The 23,164-nt window shown below is 42.8% G+C and overlaps 1 protein-coding gene across 4 annotated transcripts in view; it reads right to left on the minus strand.

Moving 5' to 3' along the window:
* Positions 1–23,164, minus strand: part of CGNL1 (cingulin like 1) — a 153,339-nt gene that overhangs the window by 71,687 nt on the left and 58,488 nt on the right. For all 4 annotated transcript variants that reach the window (XM_036843360.1, XM_036843361.1, XM_036843362.1 and 1 more), the window contains 4 exons: positions 20,731–20,832; positions 20,050–20,198; positions 18,104–18,239; positions 9,116–9,328 (listed from right to left, as the gene is read on the minus strand). In XM_036843360.1, coding sequence (XP_036699255.1) covers positions 9,116–9,328; positions 18,104–18,239; positions 20,050–20,198; positions 20,731–20,832 — 600 coding nt within the window. The remainder of the gene's footprint in view (positions 1–9,115; positions 9,329–18,103; positions 18,240–20,049; positions 20,199–20,730; positions 20,833–23,164) is intronic.

The following is a 23,164-nucleotide window of genomic DNA, read 5'->3' on the forward strand; positions in this document are numbered from 1 at the left end:
CAGAGGAAACAAAAACCAGGAAGGACTAGGAGTCTTCTGTGAAGTCAATAAAAGCAAAGCCAAATTTAGAACGCTTCCCTCTCAAACTATGTTTGTGTTCTTTTTAACCTTTGCACATTCTGATTCATGCAGAAAGAGAACACTTACTGAGCACTCTGCAAAGTGCTGGTGATACAAAGGATAAGATGGTCCCTCCTTCAAAATGAGGAGAATGACATTTCACCTAACAGCTATAGTCCAGCAAAACAAGGACAAGACCAAGGGTATGGCAGGATGCTACAGCTCTGCTGGAGTCAGGGGCTATAAGGAAATGTGGCATAAGAGAGATGGCTTTGTCAAAATGCTGTATTAGTCAGCTATTACTGCATAACAAATTACCCCAAAACTCAGCAGCCAAAAGTAATTGTAAATATTTATTATCTCACAGAGTTTCTGAAGGTAAGGAATCTAGAAGTGACCTTGGTAGTTCTGGCTCAGGGCCTCTGATGAGATTGGCCCAAGATGTTGGCCAAGGCTGCAGTCATCTGAAGGCCTAAGTGAGGCTGGAGGATCCACTTCCGAGATGGTGCACTCAAATGGCTACTGACAGGAGGCCTCAGTCCTTCATCACATGGGGCTTTCCACAGGCTGCTTGAGGGCCCTCATAACATGGCAGTTGGCTTTCCCCAGAGCAAGCAATTCAAGAGGAAGCAAGGAAGAAGCTAAAATGATGTCTTTTATCTAGCCTTGGAAGTCACACTCCACCATTCTCTACTGGTCACACAGAGCAGCCCTATTCAACCTGGGAAGGGCCTACAAAGGAGAGAGAGTCCCAGGAAGCATAGATCACTGGGCAGGGGAGCAGGTCATCTCAGAGGTTGGCTACCATAAAAGCCCTATATGCCCTGATTTACTTTGACATTGTAAATTTTCTGTTTCCATGCTACTTCTTATCTAATGGACTTAGAGCTTATGACATCCTCCATTTTCTGCTTAGAGTGATCAAATAATACTGCCAAGTTTTTCCACCAAGTAGAAATCTACTTAATGATCTTGGCAAGTCTTTAGAAAAATATTCATCAGGCAGAATTTAGAGGGTCAGAAAGAATACAGCAGATCAGAAAAAATATAACATAGATTGAGTAGGATTTCTGATAACAAAATTAATGCAGTTTTCCTTTCACATGTTAAAGACTCAACTATTTGCAATATTTTAGTGGCTGCAATCATCCTTGGCTATTTAAAATAGCCCCTCTGCTTACACTGCCCAGTTTTGTGGGCATATCCACACCTGGAAATGCACCTGGTTCCTGGCCCTCAGTGAGTGACCACCACTCCTGCCTTGCTCACACTTTTGGACTGTGGGTGGTGTCCATGGATGGTTCGGAGATCTCAGAACATTTGTTCCATTTGGGGAGACAGGCAAGCACCTTACTAGGTTATTTTCTCTACTTCTATAAATGTCTAAAGATATTTCTAGCACTAAGACACTGTAACAGCCTTGTTAGAAAACAAAACTTTCCTCCTACAAACCTCACCACCAACAGACCATGCTTTCCTCTTCATCCATGATCCCTACCCACTCTCACCTACTCACTCACAGACACAGTTTACTAATTCAGGGAACCAATGATCAGCAAAGAGCAAAATGTCACAAACAAAATGAGACCCCCCTCAGCCATAAAAAAAGAACAAAATAATGCCATTTTCAGCAACATGGATGCAACTAGAGATTATCATACTAAGTGAAGTAAGTCAGAAAGAGAAAGACAACATACCATATGATATCACCTATATGTGGAACCTAAAATATGGCAGAAATGAACCTATCTACGAAACAGAAACAGACTCACAGACATAGAGAACAGACTTGTGGCTGCCAAGGGGGAAGGGGGGAAGGGGGGAAGGGGGGAAGGGAGAGGGATGGACTGGGAGATTGGGGTTAGTAGATGCAAGCTATTACATTTAGAATGCATAAACAATAAGGTCCTACTGTATAGCACAGGGAACTATATCCAATCTCCTGGGATAAACCATAATGGAAAAGAATATAAAAAAAGAATGTATATATGTGTATAACTGAGTCACTTTGCTGTGCAGCAGAAATCAGCACAACATTGTAAAGCAACTATACTTCAATAAAAAATTTTTTAATTTTTTAAGAAAATGGGACCCTCCATGACCCCAACTCCCTTCCCCTTCTGCCCTTCAGCAGAGAGAGAGGCCTCGTTAAAAATGGAAATAGATTGCTGAAGAGAGCTCATGCCTCCATCTAAAGCGGCAGCATGAATACGTCATCCCAGGGCAACGTCCTTACTTGTAAAGACCAGAGCAGACTCTTTGCCACAGAAGGAATCTGCTCTGCTCGTGTTACACACACACACACCCCGTTTAAAAGTCTTCCGTGATTTCCACTGCTCTTAGGGCAAAGAACAAAATCCTTAAGACGCACACAGGCTGCATGAGCTGGTCCCTACTCCGCTCTCCACTTCCTCTCACTCCAGACTTCCCGTTGTCCTTCACAGCCCAGCCTCACTGGCCCTCATTCAACACCTTGAACAGACCGCATCCCCTCCTTCCACCAAGCCCTGTGCACATGCTGTTTCCTCTGCCTGGAACATTCTGCGAGTTTTTTTAACCCTGGTTAATTCCCATTCATCCTTCAGATCTCCATCCTCATTTTGCTTGAGGAAGCTTCCCCTCCCTCCCTCCATTTCAAAGCGCTTATCACAACTGAATTACACATTTACACACGTGACTGGCTGAACTCTGTCCGTCTCACCCCTCTTGTCCATTTTATCCCCACAACCCAGCACGGTGCCTGGCCCAGATGAAATGCTGGATGGATACTTGCTCAATTAATGAATGACTATGAATGAACTACTTATTGACAGAGAGTCCAAAAACTGTATCAACAATCCATTCCCAACGGTAAGGCATTGATGTTGACTATTGGTCGTCCAATCTTCTGTGTTGTTTATGCCTCGTCCTCTGGTCACTCCTCATACAGGTGGGAAACGGGCAAGAGCTGTCCCTCCTCCCCCGGGCGGGCTTAAAGCCTATGTCAGACGCAGCACAGACAGTGTGACTCGCAGACCAGGCTGTTCTGCCGTTCCTCCTGAGGCCAGGACAAGGCTTTTTTACTCCTTCTCCACCCAGTTAAGTTTCCACACTTTCTCTTCACACTGCATGTGAATTCACTGTGATTTTCTGGGTCATCCGAGTGCTTTGGGCAAACTGAAAGCCCTGCTGCCACCTCCTCTTTCCCAGGAGCTACAGGAAAACGCCCTCCTATTCAACCGACACTTATGAGGCCTCAAGGAAGTGTCATTAAGACCTGCCCAAGGCCGGCCTCTCTGTGAGAGGATCCTTTCTCCTGCACTGTGACACTCCCCACAGAACGGCAGCAGCTAAATCTGCTCCCCTGAAGTCAGGAGAGAGACCCGAAGGAGAGCTCCTTGGAGGTTGTCATCCTAGCGGGAAAGAGGCCTTCCCCATAAATATTTCACTTCATGAGGTCCTACCCTCCAGAAACCTTACCTATAACTGGGACCTAATTGATTTTTTAAATAAATGAAGTCTATTTTAACTCATCCCTCGGGTCAACATTCTTTCTTTGTCTTGCATTTAGACTATTTAAACTTTCTAGCAATTCTAAATGTTAACTCTGAGTTTATTAAGAGGAGTTGGGTACAAAGCCAGCAGGTTCAAGATGGGCTAATGTTCAGAAACTCTCAGAGAGGTCCTGGAAAGGAATTACCATTTTCATGTCTAATTCTCGAGTATTTGGTACGCAAAAGACATGTAGGGCGTCAAGTTACAGAACAGATGTGCTGGTTCTCTCCTGAACGTTGCCCTTGGAAGCCAGAAGCCTTTCCTGATCTCCTGCCCTGCTTGTGCCTCAACCACAGCACCTATAACTTCATCCTCATCTTATTTGCACATTTCTCCCCACAAGGCTACAAAAGATCTTCGAAGCTAGAAACCATGGTTTGCCTGCCTTGTATCCTCAGTGACTGGCAGTGGTAAAACACACTCAAATATTTGATGGAAAATGAATGGGGATGTCAGGGGCTCTTACTCTGTCTTCTACACCCACAGCAAGTGACTTTGGCAGCTCAGATCAAACACCAGGAGTGAAGTGCTGGGATGTCCTGTTTACTGTTCACCAAGGCCCGTAAGAGATTTATCAGGACCCATGCACCTGGGATCAGAGACACACAGCAGGGATGGGGCATGTCTGGGACTTTGATGGAAGGTTCAAAACGAACATCCTAGGACGCCACACCAGACCTCTTTATTTAGGTACTTTTTAATCAGTACAGAATGCAGCAGAGTGATGTAATTATGAAGAGCCAGCTCTAGGGGGAAAAACTAGAGAGAAAAAAAATGAAAAGTAGAACTTTTTTAACCTTGAATGTTTCCCATTTTACTTTTGCCGGAGGGTTCTGAGCCACTCTAGGCACACTTGAATCTGCAGAAAGGGGACATTTTCCTATACCTGGGCACCTGATTACAAACCTGCGACTTCACCCCCCGCTCTCAACAGCTGTCCTTCAGAGTAACTTGATTACATGAAGTTAAACAGCTGAGGAAATAAATTTTTTACAGTTTTCCTCGCTAACCTGCCTCCACCGGAGAAGACAGAAATGAGATTTTACACTGAATTAGCCTTCTCTTAAGGAAGGCAATTCCACTGATCCTGAGATTAGCACTGGTTTTACCAGCTGACCCTCTGCTGACCTTACGCTTTGAAAAGAAATTGTTCACAGATTGGTAGCAAAGAGGGAAGGAAAAATCTACAGAGGCTATGAGAAACGAGCACAGGAGCACACATTCATTTTTACAAGACTGAGCGACATTTCCAAATTATCAGGTGAAACACAAACATAAGGCCATAATCTAAGGACAGTTTTGGAGGGAAAAAAAAAAGTTTCAGCATCACTGAATTTGAATAAAATTTCTCTAAGGGTTATATGGAATATAAAATGTGGGCGTAACGTTAGAAAGAATTTACACTATAAAGTGCAGAACAATATAAAAGCACACAGACTCAACATATAAGTATGTAATATAAAAACAGGCTGCTTCTAGAAGTTTCTCAAATGTTTCATTAATTAAGCCAAATACAACACTTTTCCCCTTGCTTTTCTGTTACTGGTCTTGGCTGCTTCTCTTCAGGTCTCTGCATCTGTGTCCTCTTCTTCCTAAGCCTGTCTTCTTCTCTCTTCTATTGCTCCACAGGGCTCCAGCCCAAACACACATCTCACCTTCCCACCTAACAAGGTGTTGCTTATGCTGTACTCGGTACCCCAAATGTCCTCAGCCTCCATGCTCACATGTCCAAAGACCACTCACCTCTCACAGCTCCCTCCAGGAAATCTTTCCTGGTCGCCACCGGCACAAGCCACCTCCTACAGCTTCACCTGGGGCATTTACTCTTTCCTACTCTGTAATCAGCAATACCAGGCCCCTGGAAACTGTAAAGTCCAAGAAGCAAGCTCTTAGAGGAGCTGGAATTTGAGCTGAGCCTACTGTCTGAGAAATCTGAAAATGCTGACCACCATCTCCACTTCTCTTTTGCTCAAGAACTGGGGACAGGGAGGGGTAGGGATGAAAAGAAGACGTTAACAGCTGTGGACAGTCTTCATTTCACTCCCAGATGACAGTCATGCACACCCCCGCTGACTGTCCATTTCTGCACGTGGCTCCCAGCCACTGCCACAGACCCAAGGAGAAAGAGGACATTCCCTTTTCAAAACTGGAAAGAGTATAAAAGAACATAACATAGAAAAAAAGTATGTTACGGAACAACATGCTATCTATCACACAGTCTTTTCAAAGACCGTGTGATCGATAGAATCCTCTTTCTAACAACGTAAAGACCCCTCCTTCTGTGGGGAGGGCACCGAAGCAGCTCACCTAATGCCCTGAACTACCACCGCTCTGAGGGGAAGCGACGTTCATCCTGCTGCACGAGGACACCCCACACCACCGGGGCGCTCATGAATTCTCCGCTGTTGAGCAATCAATCTGTTCTTTAAAAGGTGTGGCTGTCTGGGTCTACGAAAACCACTTTTACAGAGTAGCTGTTTGGAATACCTATAAAACATTCTTAATATAATGTGACAGTTTTCACCAAATGTTCTAGTAATTTAAAACTTCTAGTGCTCAAGCTCAGGCCAGAAGGAAATATTTGCTATTTGACAATATGATAAAATAGCAGTGTAGGGATTTCTGGCCCTGATTCAGTGGCAACAATTAGAAAAAGTGATGCCAGGAGGCTAGGCTGGCCTCCAAAGACTTGCCAAGGAAATAAACTTTTTAATATAATGCAGTTCCTTAAAGAAATGTCAGCTTTTAGTCACAGTGGTGGGTGAGTCCCTCCCCTGAGGCAGGAAAAGGCTAAAGGCCAGTGTACAGGACTTCCCTGGTGGCGCAGCAGTTAAGAATCCGCCTGCCAGTGCGGGGGACACGGGTTCGAGCCCTGGTCCAGGAAGATCTCACATGCCGCGGAGCAACTAAGCCCGTGCGCCACAACTACTGAGCATGTGCGCCACAACTACTGAAGCCCGTGTGCCTACAGCCCGTGCTCTGCAACGAGAAGCCACCGCAATGAGAAGCCCACACATCGCAACGAAGAGTAGCCCCCACTCACTGCAACTAGAGAAAGCCCGCGCGCAGCAACGAAGACCCAACACAGCCAAAAATTAATTCATTAATTTAAAAAAAAAAGAACTTTGGAAAATATATCTCTTATAAAAAAATTTTTTAAATGAAAAAAAAAAAAAGGCCGGTGTACAAATTTAAGAAACTCTTTACTAAATTAAAAAATTATATTTAATTCACTCTCCTCCAAGTAGTTAATATAATACTACTAAAATTCTATTATATAGTACCGATATGTAAATAATGTAACAAAAAGGCAGCATCTGTCCATTACATTGACATAATTTTTTTCCATTAAATATGATTCTGCCACATTTGTTCAGAAAACACCTTCAGAAGCAAAAGCTAACAAGGTGTAAAAAAACACAATCAGGATCCTCTTTAAGAAACTGCAGGGAAATGCAAAAGCAAGGCAGAGAAATAGCAGAGTTTCCTAAAAGATCTCCCATGTCATCACTGGAGAAAACTCAACAGGAACCACACACCAGGGACTGAAAATGCGGTTAAGAGGGGAACTGATCCTCCGCTTACTTTCACTCATCGGATGCCGCACAGATGTGACTGTGTGTCAGACACGGTGCTAGGGACAGCCACAAGGCGACAAAGGGCACACACCGTCGACTACAAATGGCTTGTCGCTGGTCTATGTGATTCTTTTTTGTCTAATTTGAAGCAATGCTTAAAAGTCAGGAGATCTCAAAATGCAGTAGCCGGGCTTCGCAGGTGGCACAGTGGTTAAGAAACCGCCTGCCAATGCAGGGCACACGGGTTCGAGCCCTGGTCCAGGAAGATCCCACGTGCCATGGAGCAACTAAACCCATGCGCCACAACTACTGAGCCTGCACTCTGGAGCCCGTGAGCCACAACTACTGAGCCCGCATGCCACAACTACTGAAGCCCGCGCGCCTAGAGCCCGTGCTTTGCAACAAGAGAAGCCACCACAACGAGAAGCCTGCGCACCGCAACGAAGAGTAGCCCTCCTCGCCGCGACTAGAGAAAAGCCTGTGCGCAGCAACGAAAACGCAACGCAGCCAAAAATAAAATAAATAAATTTTAAAAACAACAACAAAAATGCAGTAGCCTAAGTCTTTACAGATTATCTCACTTCCGTACAACAAAGATCCTCTTTCGCCTACCATGATTCCCTTCCCCACTTGTAACATGTGACAGCAGAGGACCTAGAAACTTCCAATAAAATCTCCTGCATCCCGTGTGTGACGTAAGTTTAATTTTCCTTACCATCAAATCACTATAAACATGCCAAACACCATCCTCAACTACCCTTCAATGAATAAACCATGTTAACTCAACCTTTGACATAAGGTCTGAAGATAATAAAGACATGATGGGTCCAAAGGAAAATTATTTTACTCAGCAGCCTGTTGGCATGTCCCGCATGAAGCAACAGCACATAAAGGCCAAGAGCAAGGACACCAGGCTCCTGCACAGAAAGGAAATCAGATGGAAAAAAGAGACATGTCCCTGCAAAGCAATGAAAATTAAATCAGTTTTGCTTTTCTCCCTCAAACTAAACCAAATCTCAAAAAAACTAAGACAGGCAAATCAACAAGAGACTTTTTTTTTAACTGTTATAATAACCCCAAGCAGACTATTTCCCAAACGTTTTATTGTTATACAACAAACCCATCTTTCACTTCTTGTCATTTGCAATTACCGTGCTGTAAATGAAATCAGTGAGTCACTATGCAGCACAGGGGAGAGGGTCTACCAGCTCTGAGCTATCACTGTGATCATCACAGAATAAACAAACAACACCAAGAGTTCTTTCTTCATCATCTTTAACCTATATATTGCAGAGACTCTAAACAATTTATACTCTGTAATTCCCCTCTTTCCCTAAAGATGGCATGATATTTCACAACATTTTCCCCTTTTCTCTAACAGCCCACGTGAGGCCCGCACCAAAGACCTCAACATAATTTAGAATCTATCTGCAGGAGCCAAGAATTCAATTAAGAGAAAAATTATCTTGCAAGGGTTTGGGCAATTCAGCCCATTAACCCTCGTGTAACTTTGCTGAGAAAAGAACCGGAATTGTCTAACAAAAGGCTTCACAAGTCAGAAGGAACAGGCGGGGGCAGGGGTGAAGGATTCCAGAAATCTGGGTCCTGTCTGCAAACCCTACCCCATTAGCAAAGTCACGCAATGCCCTAGGCCACCGACCTTTAGGAACCCTGGAGGGGTTCACTCCCGGGCTTTCTAAATCTCACCGCGTGTAAGAGCTTTTAAGCAGGGTCCTTAACAATTTTTAAGTTTACAAACTTAAAACGGTCACCAACAGAACTGCTGAGTTTATCGTCTGTGAACAAGGTCTGGATCAATCATCTGATGAAACCGAGTTTCACCCTGTCATGAAAAGGAAGGCACACAACGGACACCAGTGCGGGAGAGGCGGTCCTGCCCCTCTGTCCCCACCCAGCCGCTCCGCACCCTGGCCGGGACCCACCTTGGCGGCCTCCTCCACGCTCTCCCGCAGGGCCTGCAGCTCGGCGTCGTACTGCTCCTTTAGCTTGTCCATCTCCTGGTCGTGGCTGGAGACCTCTTCCTTCAGGGCTCCCTTCAGGGCGGTGAGTTCGCGCTCCCGCTTTCTCAGGACGTCTTCCTGCTCCTCTTTGGCGATGAGCAGGTGCTGAAGGTCCTGCTTTGCCTGCAGAAGCTCCTGGAGGGAGGAAACGCGGGCGGGGAGGTGAGGACGCCGAGCCGCCCTGCACCTCCACCCCGGTCACCGGCACACACGGGCCGCACCCTCGCTCGTCCTCCGCGCTCTCTCCTCCCGTACACTACACGCTGCTTTAGCCCCTCTCCGCCTCTCCCCTTCCCTTGCTCAGAGGCCACCATCCCCCTCGATTCGACTATCTTAGCTTTGCTGAGATTTAATTCGAGGGGGAAAAGGGAAACTGATTTCATTTTCGATGCTCTGAGGGGCCAGGTCTGTTTCTTCCATCTCACGTCACTTCGGTGCAATGGTCTGTAGCCCTTGCTAGTGGCCTTCACGAGCCGTTGCTTCGTGGAAGACATGCCGACTTGCTGGCCTCGCTTACTTCACCCCCAGAACCCTGCGTGTAGTCAAACCCTAAACCCACAACCCAAGTCCTCGGGATGCCCCTGCCCCGTGCTGAGCAGGCACGATATTCACACGTTCTCCGCCTTCACCGCCTCATAACCTCACAGTTCACGAGCAAAGTCACACAACTGGGGCAGCAAGTTCCGCTATAAATCGCGTCACCTAAACCCAAGTGTGTCCTGCCAAGGCTGGGCATTCCTTTCAGGTCACCATCTCTTGTCAGACCTGCTCAGCTCCCCTCAAGCTGAGGCTCACTCTCTCCGGCAGACACCCCTACTTTGTAGTCAGCCAGGACTTGGGCTTGACCGCCCAGCACCTCTCCGGATGCCAGGGTTCCTCCCCAGCCAAAGCCACTTCACAGACAACAAGCTTTCTCCTCTGCCAGCCTGCTCCAAGTCTTTACTGATCAGCTGTCTTTTTTTTTTTCTGTCATCTTGTTCCTTTCTGTTTCCTTGAATCTATGTCCTTTTCCTTAGGGCACAAGGATCCTCCTCTGAGTCAAGGGCAAAAACAAACAAAAAAACAAGCTTTTCCACCAAACTTTTGAAAGTATAATTTCTGTTCACTGCCTCTACTCCTTGACCACCTCATCACTCCTTACTCTCTTGCAGATGGCTTTGGTTCCTAGTCTGCTAAGCCTGTCCCCTCCAAGGTTGTACTGACCTCTTAATCTCCACATCCAATGGCCTTTTCTCAGTCCTCACTTTTCTCAATCCCTCTTTGATCCTCTTCACCTGTCCCCTTAGAACTCTCTTCTGCCTTGCAGTTCAAAGACATTGCATGCTCCTGTTTTCTTCCCTCGGGCCACTTTTCCTGTGACAATCTTTTTTGGTTTTTCTCTCCCTCTTATTAAAAAGCTAAAATGATCCCCAAGAATGTGACTTTGCATTCTTCATTCTTTTTTGGCAAGCTCATCTAGGTTTTTTTTTCCCCCAATTTTAAATTCTATATAAATAACTCCCCAAACCTTTACCTCCAACCCTTATCTGAGTCCAGACCTGCGAGACTCATCCATCTGGATGTCCCTTGGGCACCTGTGATTCCGGAGGTTTACGTTTCTCAGTGAATTCTTCAAGTCCCTTCCTCTCCTCTTCTTTGTTCATTATCCTTGGGAATGGCAGCACCTGCTCAGGAGCCTGGCAGCAACTTTGATCTCTCTCGTCCTTGTCCCTCACAACCAAAAAGTTAGTTCTGTAACATCTTAGATCCTTTCCCTCACCTCTCTGGTTTAGGCTCTCATCACCTCCAGCCCAGGTGGTTTGCAAGAGCTGCCCAACGGCTCCCAACCTCCAGTTCCTCACCTGTAGCCTCTATGCCATCACCCACACAGCATCCTCTGCCTGGGATGCCCTTCGTCCCTCTTGGTCCCATGTCTCTCTGCCTGCCAGAAAACCTCTCAAGACTCAGATACTGTATGACCTCCTCCAAGAAGTCTTCCTTGAATCCCCTTCCTGAATACCCACCGCACTTAAGCTGTGCTTCTCATAGCACTTAATACTTTTACCGTGCAGTCCTTGTATCTAGATTTTATTTTCCTATCTTCTCTCTTGCTAGATTATCAGCTCCTTGAAAAAAGGACATAGACCTGATTTATATTTCTGATGCATGGATCAATGATATTGGGAGTGGGCCTGTTCTGGACATAAATAAATTAACATGGGCAGTACAGCAGGAGTCTGGAGATGTCAGAATTCTAAACTCGTCTATTCTTTCACTGGTGGCTTCTAAGTAAATACACATCCTGTCCTCTTGGAGCTCCTGGCGAACTGAAGGAATGGTTGCCACCTGGGACCCGAGGCCTCAGAGATGATAAACTACTTTCCATTCAAGAAGTGGGTCACTGATGAGGGGATGAAACTATTTGTATCAATTTAAGAATAACTGACAATGGACTCTCTTTCCTTTACTCTAGGCACGTGCGTCCATTAAACCAGGGGAGCCTCTGCAATCCCAGGGTAGAGCTGCATTGCACAGACTAAGAATTAGTCCTTCAAGAATCTAGCTAGCAAAAAAAAAAAAAAAAAAAAGAATCTAGCTAGCAAGCACTAATAAGCTTAGAAGAAACTTCCAGAGACTTGTCTAGGCAACTGTCCAGAGCAACTCTGGCTCTTCCAAAGCACCAAACACAGAACACATAAGTAAATTTTATGAAAATATACCCCCATCCTGATATTTGTCAAAGGAGATGCCCTGTGCTTCCCACTGTCCGGTCTCTCCTTAGGGATATTAGAGACACCCGCAACCCGCCCCCACATCACTGTTGCTATTGGCTATCTCTCTAGGCCTTCCTGGAGCCTCCTGCCAGCTTCTTCACAATTGCCCTTGCGAGCCTACCCCCGTTTCCTGCTCTTATTTTCACACATTTCTCAATTGTTTTAACGATAAGTCAGTTCCTCTTCCCACACTTATCTTTTCCAGGATATATCTGTGTTCTGTGTTGCCTTTTGTGTGCTGCCACCAATGCATGTCAAGAACCTGTTTTTATGGTCCATTCTACACCAACATGCTGTTATCTGTGTCTGGGGCTGTTGCTTAAGTGGACTCTGCTACACAAATCCAATCAGATTACACCTCACCGTATCACTGAGTAGCACCTGAAGCTTTCCAGGGTAGAGACCGAAAGGGACGGGAGATTTCAAAAACTTCACTTCATCACCTCGGTGGCTTTACTGCCAATGATATCAAGCTAAAGAAGTGAGAGAAAACATATAAACCTCAAAATTCACGTGAACATCTATTAGAGATGCACATGCCTCTCTGTAGACTCCAATCAAAGCAAACAAAGGAAAACTCTGGGCACTCAGAACCAGTACTTTCAAAACCTATACACATCCAGGCTAGCTGCACACATGAAAGTACAAGAGATAGAGACCCAGTATGGATGTGTATTTGGGGGTGGGTACAAGGTAGGCTAAAAAAGTTGACTGTGTTTGGTACTTACTACATAATAAGAATTACGCTAAGCATTTCTAAAAATCGTAGGAGATGAATATTATTATTCTCATTCATTTAAAAAACAAAAAACTGGAGCTCCGAGACGCTAACATGCCTAAGATCACGCAGCTTATAAGTGGTAGAGCCAAGACTGGGACCCAGATTGGATACCAATGCCCGTTCTCTTCACTACACAGCCTCTGCAGGCCTGACGACAGAACTACACACTCAAGAAAGGCTGAGGAGCGGGCAGTTCCTCAGTCTCTCAGATGCAAATGAATGGTGTATTGAGTTCTGCTCGAGTGCTTGTAAGGAGGTTCACCTTTTTAAACTGAAGCAAAGAAACCTGCCCAGAACCTGAAAAGACAAGAAGGAAAGTTGAGAAGAAAAGGAAGCATGCTCTGGGCCCCAGCTGTTACTAGCAGCAGCCAGTGGTTGTCCTGACAGCAGGGGCACCAAAAGACACAGACCAAAATGTCCAGAGTAGCAACTCATTTGCCCACAGAAAGTTTCACTTCACACACCACCTACTCACAGGTATTCCACGTCAAGATGAGAAAACAAAACTGATCTAGACTCTCTTTTGCATAAAAGCTTCCCAGAAGTTCTACGGAGTCCCTATCTCTGGCCCACGCTCATTGAAAGGAAAAGTAAAGGTCTTTTATCAAAACTACAGCTGCCAAAGAATTATGTCATTTTTTTCCCCCGGAAGGATGGCCTAGAAAGTGTAACACAGTTGATGAGAAACATGATTTTTTCTGTTGCTTCTTTAGTAAAATGTGTATAATGTTCAGTAACATCACAACACAGTAAGCTTATAATTATTCTAGAGATGTCATTTCTGAGCACAGCCTATCCCCAGACCAACAGGATTTTAAAACCAGAATAGTTTACTGATATCTAAGTACTTGGTCTTGGTAAATGTCAGGGATAAAGCACCACGAGATTCTGTTGGCCAATCTGTCAACATTATAGGCTCCCATCAAAGACAATCTTTGGTAATTAGAAAAAGCCACCGTCATGAGGCTTAGAGAGATGTCTCATGTTTACTCATCCCTCCAAGAACAGAGGGAAACACATTCATGGACAAAGAAGTGACTGAAAACTTGACCTATAGTTATTTTTGTATCTTGAGTTAAAAAAGAAATTCGGAACCATCAGTTGTTTAACTAAGAATAACAGTCATCCTATTCTTGGTCAATTATTTGGCTTCTCCTAAAAAAAACAGGATATTTTCTACTATTTCTTCCTTTTTTCCTTCCTTCTTTCCTTTTTTTTTTTTTTAATGATTTTATTCTCTCTTAATGTTACTTTACTGACTCCATATAGCGGCCCAATGTTATTGAATACAATGTGAAGTATTAAAAGATATTTCATGAAAAATCTTGTGCGTTATGCAGGCCTTACAAAATTTAGGGCCTTCAAGCTTTTTCAAACATTAAAAAGCAGAAGTGTTTAATGTTCATTGTGTTTAAGAGTCTGTTCTAAGCCAAGTGCCATGGAAAACTTGGCTACAACTATAATCTGTTATCAGATTCCCCCAGGCCACTTTTTATTAAGATATGAAGAATAAACTGAAAGTGACGAGGAGATGGGGTTTATTTTATTAGTAATATAGAAACCATAGACCATTTTTTACATGTTGCTGACACGTCAAAGGAAACTGATAAAAAGAGCGAGGACAATTTTCCAGAGGGAGAGAAATCCACTTTGGCATAGAGAAGCTAATTGTGTCCTAACTTTTCTTGCAGAAAGCCAGCAGTAGATGATATAGCTTCCATTACAGGAAAGAGGCAAATAACCAGAAAACCAGCAATACCAGGAACATTTCTAAGAAAAGATGTACGCTGTTTCCCTTTCCTGAGTCTCTCATTATTAGCCTCTGCCTGAAAACACATCACCAAAGCTGAAGCTCATATCCCAGTTACCACTATAAGTCAAAAAGCTAGTTATGTTCAGTTAATATATGCTCACTATACTGTGTTCAAAGAGGCAAAGAAGCTACAGTTCATTTCAGAATTATTCCCATTTTTTTTTTTAATGGTAGCATTTTAAAAATAATTTATCTTTTTTTTTTTTCTTTTCTCCTTTGGCCACACAGCACAGCATGTGGGATCTTAGTTCCCTGACTAGGGATCGAACCTGTGCCCCTTGCATTGGAAGCACAGAGTCTTAACCTCTGGACTGCAAGGGAAGTCCCTAAAATTAATTTAAACATTGAAATTTATTTATTCATTTGCTCTGTTGCTTGGCACTATGCTAGGCATGAAATGTGGGAAGAAGCAAAGATGATATGCTCTTGAATGAGCTGGCCAGTAAAAGAAATAGAGAATCAGAGCAAGCTCAAATGCACTAAAACAGAATCTAAAAGGATAGAAAATACCTGGGGAAAGGACAACTAACAATTTTAGGTTTTAGTTACTAGGAAAATTCAGCAACTTAAGAGACTTCCCGATAGCTAAGATAATAGCTTTCCCCTTTAGAATCAGTGAGGTGTCCACACAAGGAATCATAGACTATGGCAGAGTCTTACCTTCTATTTAAATGTGTTTTTGAAGCTACATTTTTCTCAAAAGCCATAACCTGTTCAGTGACATTTCTCTCCTTAAGAAATTTTTCTAAATAAGTAAAAGGACACGTATAAAAAATTCAACATATTTTCTCATAATTTAAAAAAAAAAGAAGAAACAACTTAAATATTGGAGGATGGTTAAGCATATTGTGGGGTATCTTCTTAAAAATGAAATATGAAGATGATAAAGTATCATAAAGAAAAATATTTCTGGCGTATTAACTTTTAAAAGCGGGTATCAAAACTGTAGAGACACTATATTTGTTCCTACATTATAGATGAAATCTGTCAATGAATAGGGAAACAAATAAAAATGTAGAAAAAAAAACCAGTTTGTTAAGGTATTAGGAAAATATGTGCATTTCCGCCCCCCCTTTTTTTTTTTAATCTTTATTGAATTTGTTACAATATTGCTTCTGTTTTATGTTCTGGTTTTTTGGCCGAAAGGCATGTGGGATCTTAGCTCCCCGACCAGGGATCGAACCTGCACCCCCTGCTTTGGAAGGCAAAGTCTTAACCACTGGACCGCCAGGGAAACCCCTCACCCCCCATCTTAAAATTTCACCTTATGTGATTTTCTTAACACTTCAGTGATAAATACACATATCTTCAAAGCCCCATCCTAATGTACCTTGTCTTTGTAACCCAGAGCCCTGAGAAGAAGACAGAGCCAAGAGAAGCAGAAGAATACCACAAATGCAGTGGTTTTTAAGGAATCTTTGGATGAAAAGAAATACCAGGTGGTAAGGAGCAGGCCTGAGGCTTTCTCAGGAGAAAGTGGTCTCAACAGAGACAAAGAGATGGTCACATGGGGGGGAAGAGAAAATGACCCCCTCTGCCCACGTGAAAATGAATTCATGAGACGGTCTCTGCCCTGCGGCCACAAACGCTCCACTCTCCTCTCCACCCCTGCCAAGTCATGGGGAAGAGAGATGCTAAGTCCTAAAGATCAGGAACAACAATCCCTCCTGGGCAAGGACTTCCAAAGTAAACATGGAAGAGGGTGAGAAAAAACAATGGACAGCTGAGACAGAGGAAGCTACAAGGAATTATGAGACAGCAGCTTTTAACCCCAAGAAAAGGACAAAGATGAGATCCAAGCCCTTAGGGGAAAAGCAGTAGAGAGTGAAAGTTAAATACTAACAAGTTACCTTTATTTTCTCATGGGTTTTTTGTTTGTTTGTTCTGGCTTTGTTCTAAATTGTGTGTCATTTATTTGTTGGGCTGTTCCTACAAACCAAAGCTTTTATAAGCTAGCTAAACTGAACTAAACTTCAAAACTAAGCCAAAGACACAGGTGATGCTAAAGTTATAGCAAAGATTCACTTTGTTATACAGCAGAAACTAACACAACATTGTAAAGCAATGATACTCCAATAAAGATGTTAACAAAAAAGTTATAGCAAATATCAAAATATCTACACAGCACAGCTCTTCTTCTGATCCTCAATTAGATTCATTCCCCAGAAAAAAATGTAGACGTTCAAAACCTATTCTTGCTCTCTAATCATTTCACACATGTGTATCTAACACCTCAACAGGATGGTAATCTAATTCAGAGAAGAGATAATAATTGTCTCTGAAAAAAACCCATAATAATTAACAAATGGAAGCAGAAGAAGGAATCAACCTTATTCACTGACTCACAGATTGATAATATCAATAGGGGATAGACTGATAGGGGCAGAAGCCAGACTGGCGGCCTGTGTATAGAGCAAGTAGATTCATTCATTTACTCACTCACTCACTCGTTCAAAATGCATCCATCCAGCCATCCACCAAATATTTCCTGAGTGCTATATGTCCTAGCCACTGGAATAACTGCTGAGGATATAGTGCTAAGCCAACCATCACCAACTCTGCCCTCTTGGAACTTACAGTCTTACGGGGGCTTTAAACAAATAAAAACTTAACCTGTGATAAGTGGTGTATGGGCATTAATATAATACTAATGTCTTTTAAATGTTTTTTCATAATCGCATTACTTACAAAGTATCTTTGCTCAAAATTTAACCTGAATCTATTAGTGTTTAGATCTAAACTCAAATTTACTAGAAACACAGGGGAGAGTGGAACAAGTTAATGGACACCATAAGGAAACAATTAGAAAATCCAGAATGTGGAGCATTGGTCTGGGCTCTTCAGAAGTGGGATGGGAGAAAAAGAGCAAGGAGTAGGGGATGCAGGGACAAGGGAGGCTGTACTAAGATAAATGAACTCTGAGCGAGAGAATAATGAAAGCAATGTGGGATTCCTGACTGGATTCTGGCTTGGGGGAAAAACAACAACCAGCAAATACTCTTGAGGGACAGCTGGCAAATGTTGAATAAAGACCATATATTATACTGTATATAATACAACATAGGAATTAATTTTGCAGATGTGATAATAGTATTGTGGTTATAAGAAAACTCCCTAATTATTCAAATGCATGCTGAAAAGTTTAGGGGTTAGACGTGGTTTTATCTATAAATTACTTTGAAATGGTTCAGCAAAGATGAATAGATATAAAGCAACGATACTCCAATGAAAATTAACTTAAAAAAAAGATGAATAGATAGATGAATGAAAAAAAAGAAAAATGAATGGATGGAGAGAAGAACAAAATGGAGTAAATATGGCAACATGTTGATAACTGTTGGATTTGGATTGGGACTCTACGGCAGTTAACACATTATTCTAATTTTCTGTATGGCGGAAAATTTTCCTAAGACAAACTATTGCATATGATGCTCTCACAGAAGGGAACATAGGGGCAGGTAGAATAAACACGCAACAGAGTATGGCTCCCAGTTCCCCCACCCATCCCATACTGTCCAGGCAGACGGGGGCTTCTCTTGTCACCTGACCCCAGCCCTGCTTACCTCAATCAGAGCCCCCTTCTCCCTGTCCTCGGATTGTTTAGCACTGTCCAATTCATCATGCATTTCTGAGAGCTGGTCCTGGAGATCCCTGATCTCAGTCTGGTGCTGTTCTCGTTCCATCTTCACCTGGAACAGCCTGGCAGGAAAGGAAGCCCATGAGAGAGTTTCTCCTGGCCTCTGCTTATTTTCATCCAGTCTGCTTTCAGAGCTTCAGATCATCAAGCAGAGTCATCTAAATCCCCAAGGAGCCTCCCATTTTCTGTTCTGCACTGAACAGAAAATCACAAACCAGAAAGGCACTGGTAAGAACTCATGTCTACAGTCTAATGTGCCCAACAAGAAGACAAGTGAGAACTCAAACCAATGTAATGGGAAAGGTTATACAGTGACATTTCCTCCCCAAAAGGAGATCACAGGGTACTAGAATTTGGACATAGAAGATAAGGAATCAGGAAAAAGAGCACAACTTTTATGATAAATGTTTTCATTAAAGCCACCCCACTCCCTACCAGCCTACCCCACCCCATCCCCAGTACTCTAGACCAGGAGAGTTAGCAAATTATGGCCCATGAGCCAATCTGGCCCACTGCCTACTTTTGTAAATAAAGTTTTACTGGAACACAGCCATGCTCATTCATTTATGTATTGTTTATGGCGTTTGCACAATACAGTGGCAGAATTGAACAGTTCCAACAAAGACCATATGGCCCATAAACCCTAAAGCATTTACTATCTGACAGAAAAAGTTTGCCAACCTTTGCTCTAAATGGAACTCACAACTATTCTACCTTTTATTTTGCAAAGTCTTTACTGCACTCTAAATTTTGATTTTTTTCTTACCAACCTCTTTTCTGAAATTAACCTCTAAGAATGTTTCAAAAGCAAACACTACACCATCAAAATGGCAAAGGTAATCAAATGCTTTTATGATATAATGTCCTGTTTTTCTTGAATTTCCCTCTAGATTTCACTCCTGCTTAACCTCTCACTTAAGGCTTCTGTCATGGCCAGTGGGCTTCATGGCACCATCCATTTTCACACCTTGGTTTCAAATCCTCTTGTCACAGATTTTAACACAACATGATGGCAGGGCCATCTTGGGCTTGTCTTTCCTTCTCTGAAGACCCAAAAGAAGTATATAAGCACTGGTCACAAAATTGGTCAGCACTATCCAGGACAAAATTCAGAACGTGGGAGACTGTGGAGGTCATGTGACACATGCTTTTTAGAGACTGGGCCTAGGCTCTTTGAGATCTGTCCTTAGATATCACCACTCAGTATTCCTTGCTTCTCACTTGACTGCTCTGAGATCTACTCTAAGGGCTGAAACTTTACAAATATCCTTTGAGGTACACAAAGAATTTTTAAATTATTAAATTCATTCTGCTTACCAGTCTACACGTCACCAGTTTTATAATTTTATAAGAATAAGAGGGAGAAAAGGAAGGGTCAGCAGCCCTATAAAGATTTGGAAGGTTGGGCAGAATTAAACGGACAAAAAGGATCCGGCTTGGGCTTCCCTGGTGGTGCAGTGGTTAAGAATCCACCTGCCAATGCAGGGGACACGGGTTCGAGCCCTGGTCCAGCAAGATCACACATGCCTCGGAGCAAATAAGCCCGTGCGCCACAACTACTGAGCCTGAGCTCTAGAGCCTGCGAGGCACAACTACTGAGCCTGTGTGCCACAACTACTGAGCCTGTGTGCCACAACTACTGAAGCCCGCGCACCTAGAGCCCGTGCTCTGCAACAAGAGAAGCCACCGCAATGAGAAGCCCGCGCACCGCAACAAAGAGTAGCCCCCGCCCGCCACAACTAGAGAAAGCGCACACGCAGCAATGAAGACCCAACACAGCCAAAAATTAATTAATTAATTTAAAAAAAAAAAGTGTCTGGCTCCATTGTTGCAGGAAACCAGGAAGGGCACAGGCTCTGGGCCAGAACTTACTCCTCCAGGTGTCTCCGGAGCTCCCCTTCACTTCCCTCCAGCCGCCGCTGCAGCTCGGCATTCTCTTCTACCTTGCTTTCATGTTGACTTTGGAGTGCTTCTAAGTTTGCTTTCACTCTGTCTCTCTCTTCTTTGATGTTCTGCTGATTCTAATAAGAATATGTGATGTTAAAGCACCTCCACCGTACATTAATGTCATCCCACTGAAGCCTCCTTCTAATCTCTGATGGACTCCATGTCCCTGCACTTAGATTATTAAACAACTTGATGGAGCTATGTAATGAAGGCATGGGAGTTCGCATCTAGAAAGAACACTAAACACTTAATGAATTGTAATACTTCTAAAAGAGAAACACAAACACAGCTAAATCACATTCTGCTCTTTCTATTACTTAGTCCAGATGTTTTATATACATTTAGTTTCCAATTTGCCTGTCTGAATCCAACAGCGTTTCTGTTACTCTGTCAAAGCCAACATTCTCTATGTGCTTTGGTTACTTTAAAAAAAAGTTCTTTGGGCAGCAGGAACTAAATATACAGGAATTTGCTCAGCAATGGGAAGAATGTTTCTTTTGGGAAAAAAATTTGTTTTCACTTCATTTGGGCAACCCAAGGTACCTAAAATATTCTTTATCAATCAAGACGGAACAGAATAAAATAGCATAAAGAAAAATCAGATACCTTGACTTCTAGTTGAAGCTGTCTCTGAAGTTCAGCCACTTCTGTGGTCAACTTATTTTTCTGTTCCAAGAGATCTTTGACTTCAGATGAAGAATTAGAAGCCTACGATTAATTGCAAAAATATCCTAAGTTAAATGTTCAAGATGCTTTATTTTTTTCTTGCATGAACATTAACAACAGGATGACACTCTCAAAAGGATTCGGCTAAAATCCTACAGCAAAGTGGTTAGAAAACTACAACTAAAAGGGAGGGGAAAAGGTAAAAGCAGAAATCAAAACCAGAAAAGGCAGTGTCTTGGCTCTCAGGCACCTGAATCCAGGTGTGAGTCATGCATGAACTTAGAATGAGGTACTTCCTCATCTACTCCTATGAAGCAGACCAGAAACCAACAGTCAACAGAAACACAGCACTTCCAATTTTCTTAGGCAAAATGAGAACAATCTATCTTAGAAATGTAAATCTAACCCAAGGAGGGAAATTGTAGATTGTTCTTTCCCAAACAAAAACTGCCTGCTTCATGGCTTTCCAATATGGTCTTAGCCCATTAAGGGAGAGGGTTCTCTTGCACGAAATCACTTAACTGCCACCAAAATATAAAACTCCAAAACCTTTGCCAGCAAATAATCAGATTCATAAAGCGAGAGAGGAGGGGAATAGAAAAATGTGGGCAATTAAGCAGTCACGGTACTGTCAACAGAGCCAGAAGTCTAAGAGCCTAAGTTCATCGTCTCATCATCTCTGGCCTGATTAAGAAGCAGCAGCTGCTTAACTGGTCTCCCGTCCTCTAATCTTACCTCTCTCCAAAAACTACAAAGAAATGAATTTTTATAAATACGACACTACTCATTGCTGTTTAAAGTCCATCAGTGGAAGCCTATCACCTTTGGCCTGAAATGAAAATTGACATGATCTGCAAGGTCCTGCCTACCTGGTGCCTGGTCCCCATATCCTAGCTCTCTTCTCCAGCTACACTACATTACCTCTAGTCCCCTAAACATGGCAAGCACATACCTCTTTATAGTTTATGTTTTTTGTTCTGTTCCCTCTACCTAGAATGCTCTCCCTTCCCCTCTCTGGGAGAATTCTATGATCTCTTGAGACATCATTAGTGTTATCAACTCCAGAAGGGCTACACCAGCTTCCCCAGTTTAGGCTGGATACCCTAGTCTGGAACCACAATGACAATCTTAACATCAAGACCAAAGGATGCATTCTCCAGGAGAATATGCAGGTTAATGCAAAGTAACAGTAATGGTGATGATTTGGATTTAAGAGATTTAGCAAAAAAAATCCTAACCCAATTTAAAAAACTGTGTAGAGTTCCTGAAACCTGCCTATAAGCAAGGTGTATAATTTAAAGGTTCCCCAGTGGGAACTGTGTGTGTGTGCATATATAAAAATATTTTATATATTTATAAATATAATATAAATACATAATATATAATAATAAAATACATCTATATAAAGATATATAATAAAATGCGCTTATATATTTTAAATATTATTTCTACGGATAAATTGAAAAATGTTTTTATTTGATGCCAGAGCAGCAGTCATGGGTTAACTGAGTGCAAGGGGAATACGGAACAGTAGAGAAAAAAGGGTAGTTGATGCCTATAAATATCCTTTATTCATGTTTCCAAAGTTAAAAAAGAAGCAATAGACCAACTCCCTGTTACCTGCCTCTGGGTATCTTCTTTCCTTCCAGTGCAGAATTCCCCCCAGAAGGGAAAAGGAAAGATGCCCAAGCAAGAAATGCGGCATTCAAGGTGGCATAGAATTGAGGGACAAGATTTTAGTCGTCCCTCTTAAATGCTGCTTCCTTTCATGGCACAAGGTATGTCTAGCATATAGTACATGTTCATCAACTAGGGGATGAGTCCTCCTTTAACAAAAAATCTCCAAGTCCCAACTAAAATTCAGTACAATAAATTAAACAGGCAGTTTTTTTAAAGAGAATTTAGCCCCACTCTACTCCTTCCTTTCCCTTCGGCCCACGCTGGTCAGCCCACCAGTCTCTCTTCCACATTCTCTAGTTTGATTCTCTTATTTCTTAGTCTCTGAAGTTTGAGAACTTGGGTCCACGCCCGTTCACACTTACTTTTCAAACCTGCCTACGATGACACTAGGGCTCTCCATCCCATGCTTCATTTCATTCTTCCTATTCTTCTTTTCCCTTTCTAAATCGTACCACCTATTGTTTCCTCCTGTTATGTTTTATAGATTTTTTTAAAAATAAAATTTCTTAAAACCTTTCTAGAAAAAAGGCAGGGTGCAAATCAGCAATATTTAAAACATGCTGTTCCATCTTCGGTACTGCTTACTACTCAGGAAACTTCCCACTAACTACTGTAACCAGAAGTACAGACTGAAGAAAGCCATTTGTTTGCCAGGTTCCACGTGAAATGCCCTCTACAAAATACAGAGCTCCGC

Source organism: Balaenoptera musculus, chromosome 2, assembly GCF_009873245.2.
Source record: "Balaenoptera musculus isolate JJ_BM4_2016_0621 chromosome 2, mBalMus1.pri.v3, whole genome shotgun sequence".
Classification (NCBI taxonomy): Eukaryota; Metazoa; Chordata; class Mammalia; order Artiodactyla; family Balaenopteridae; genus Balaenoptera; species Balaenoptera musculus.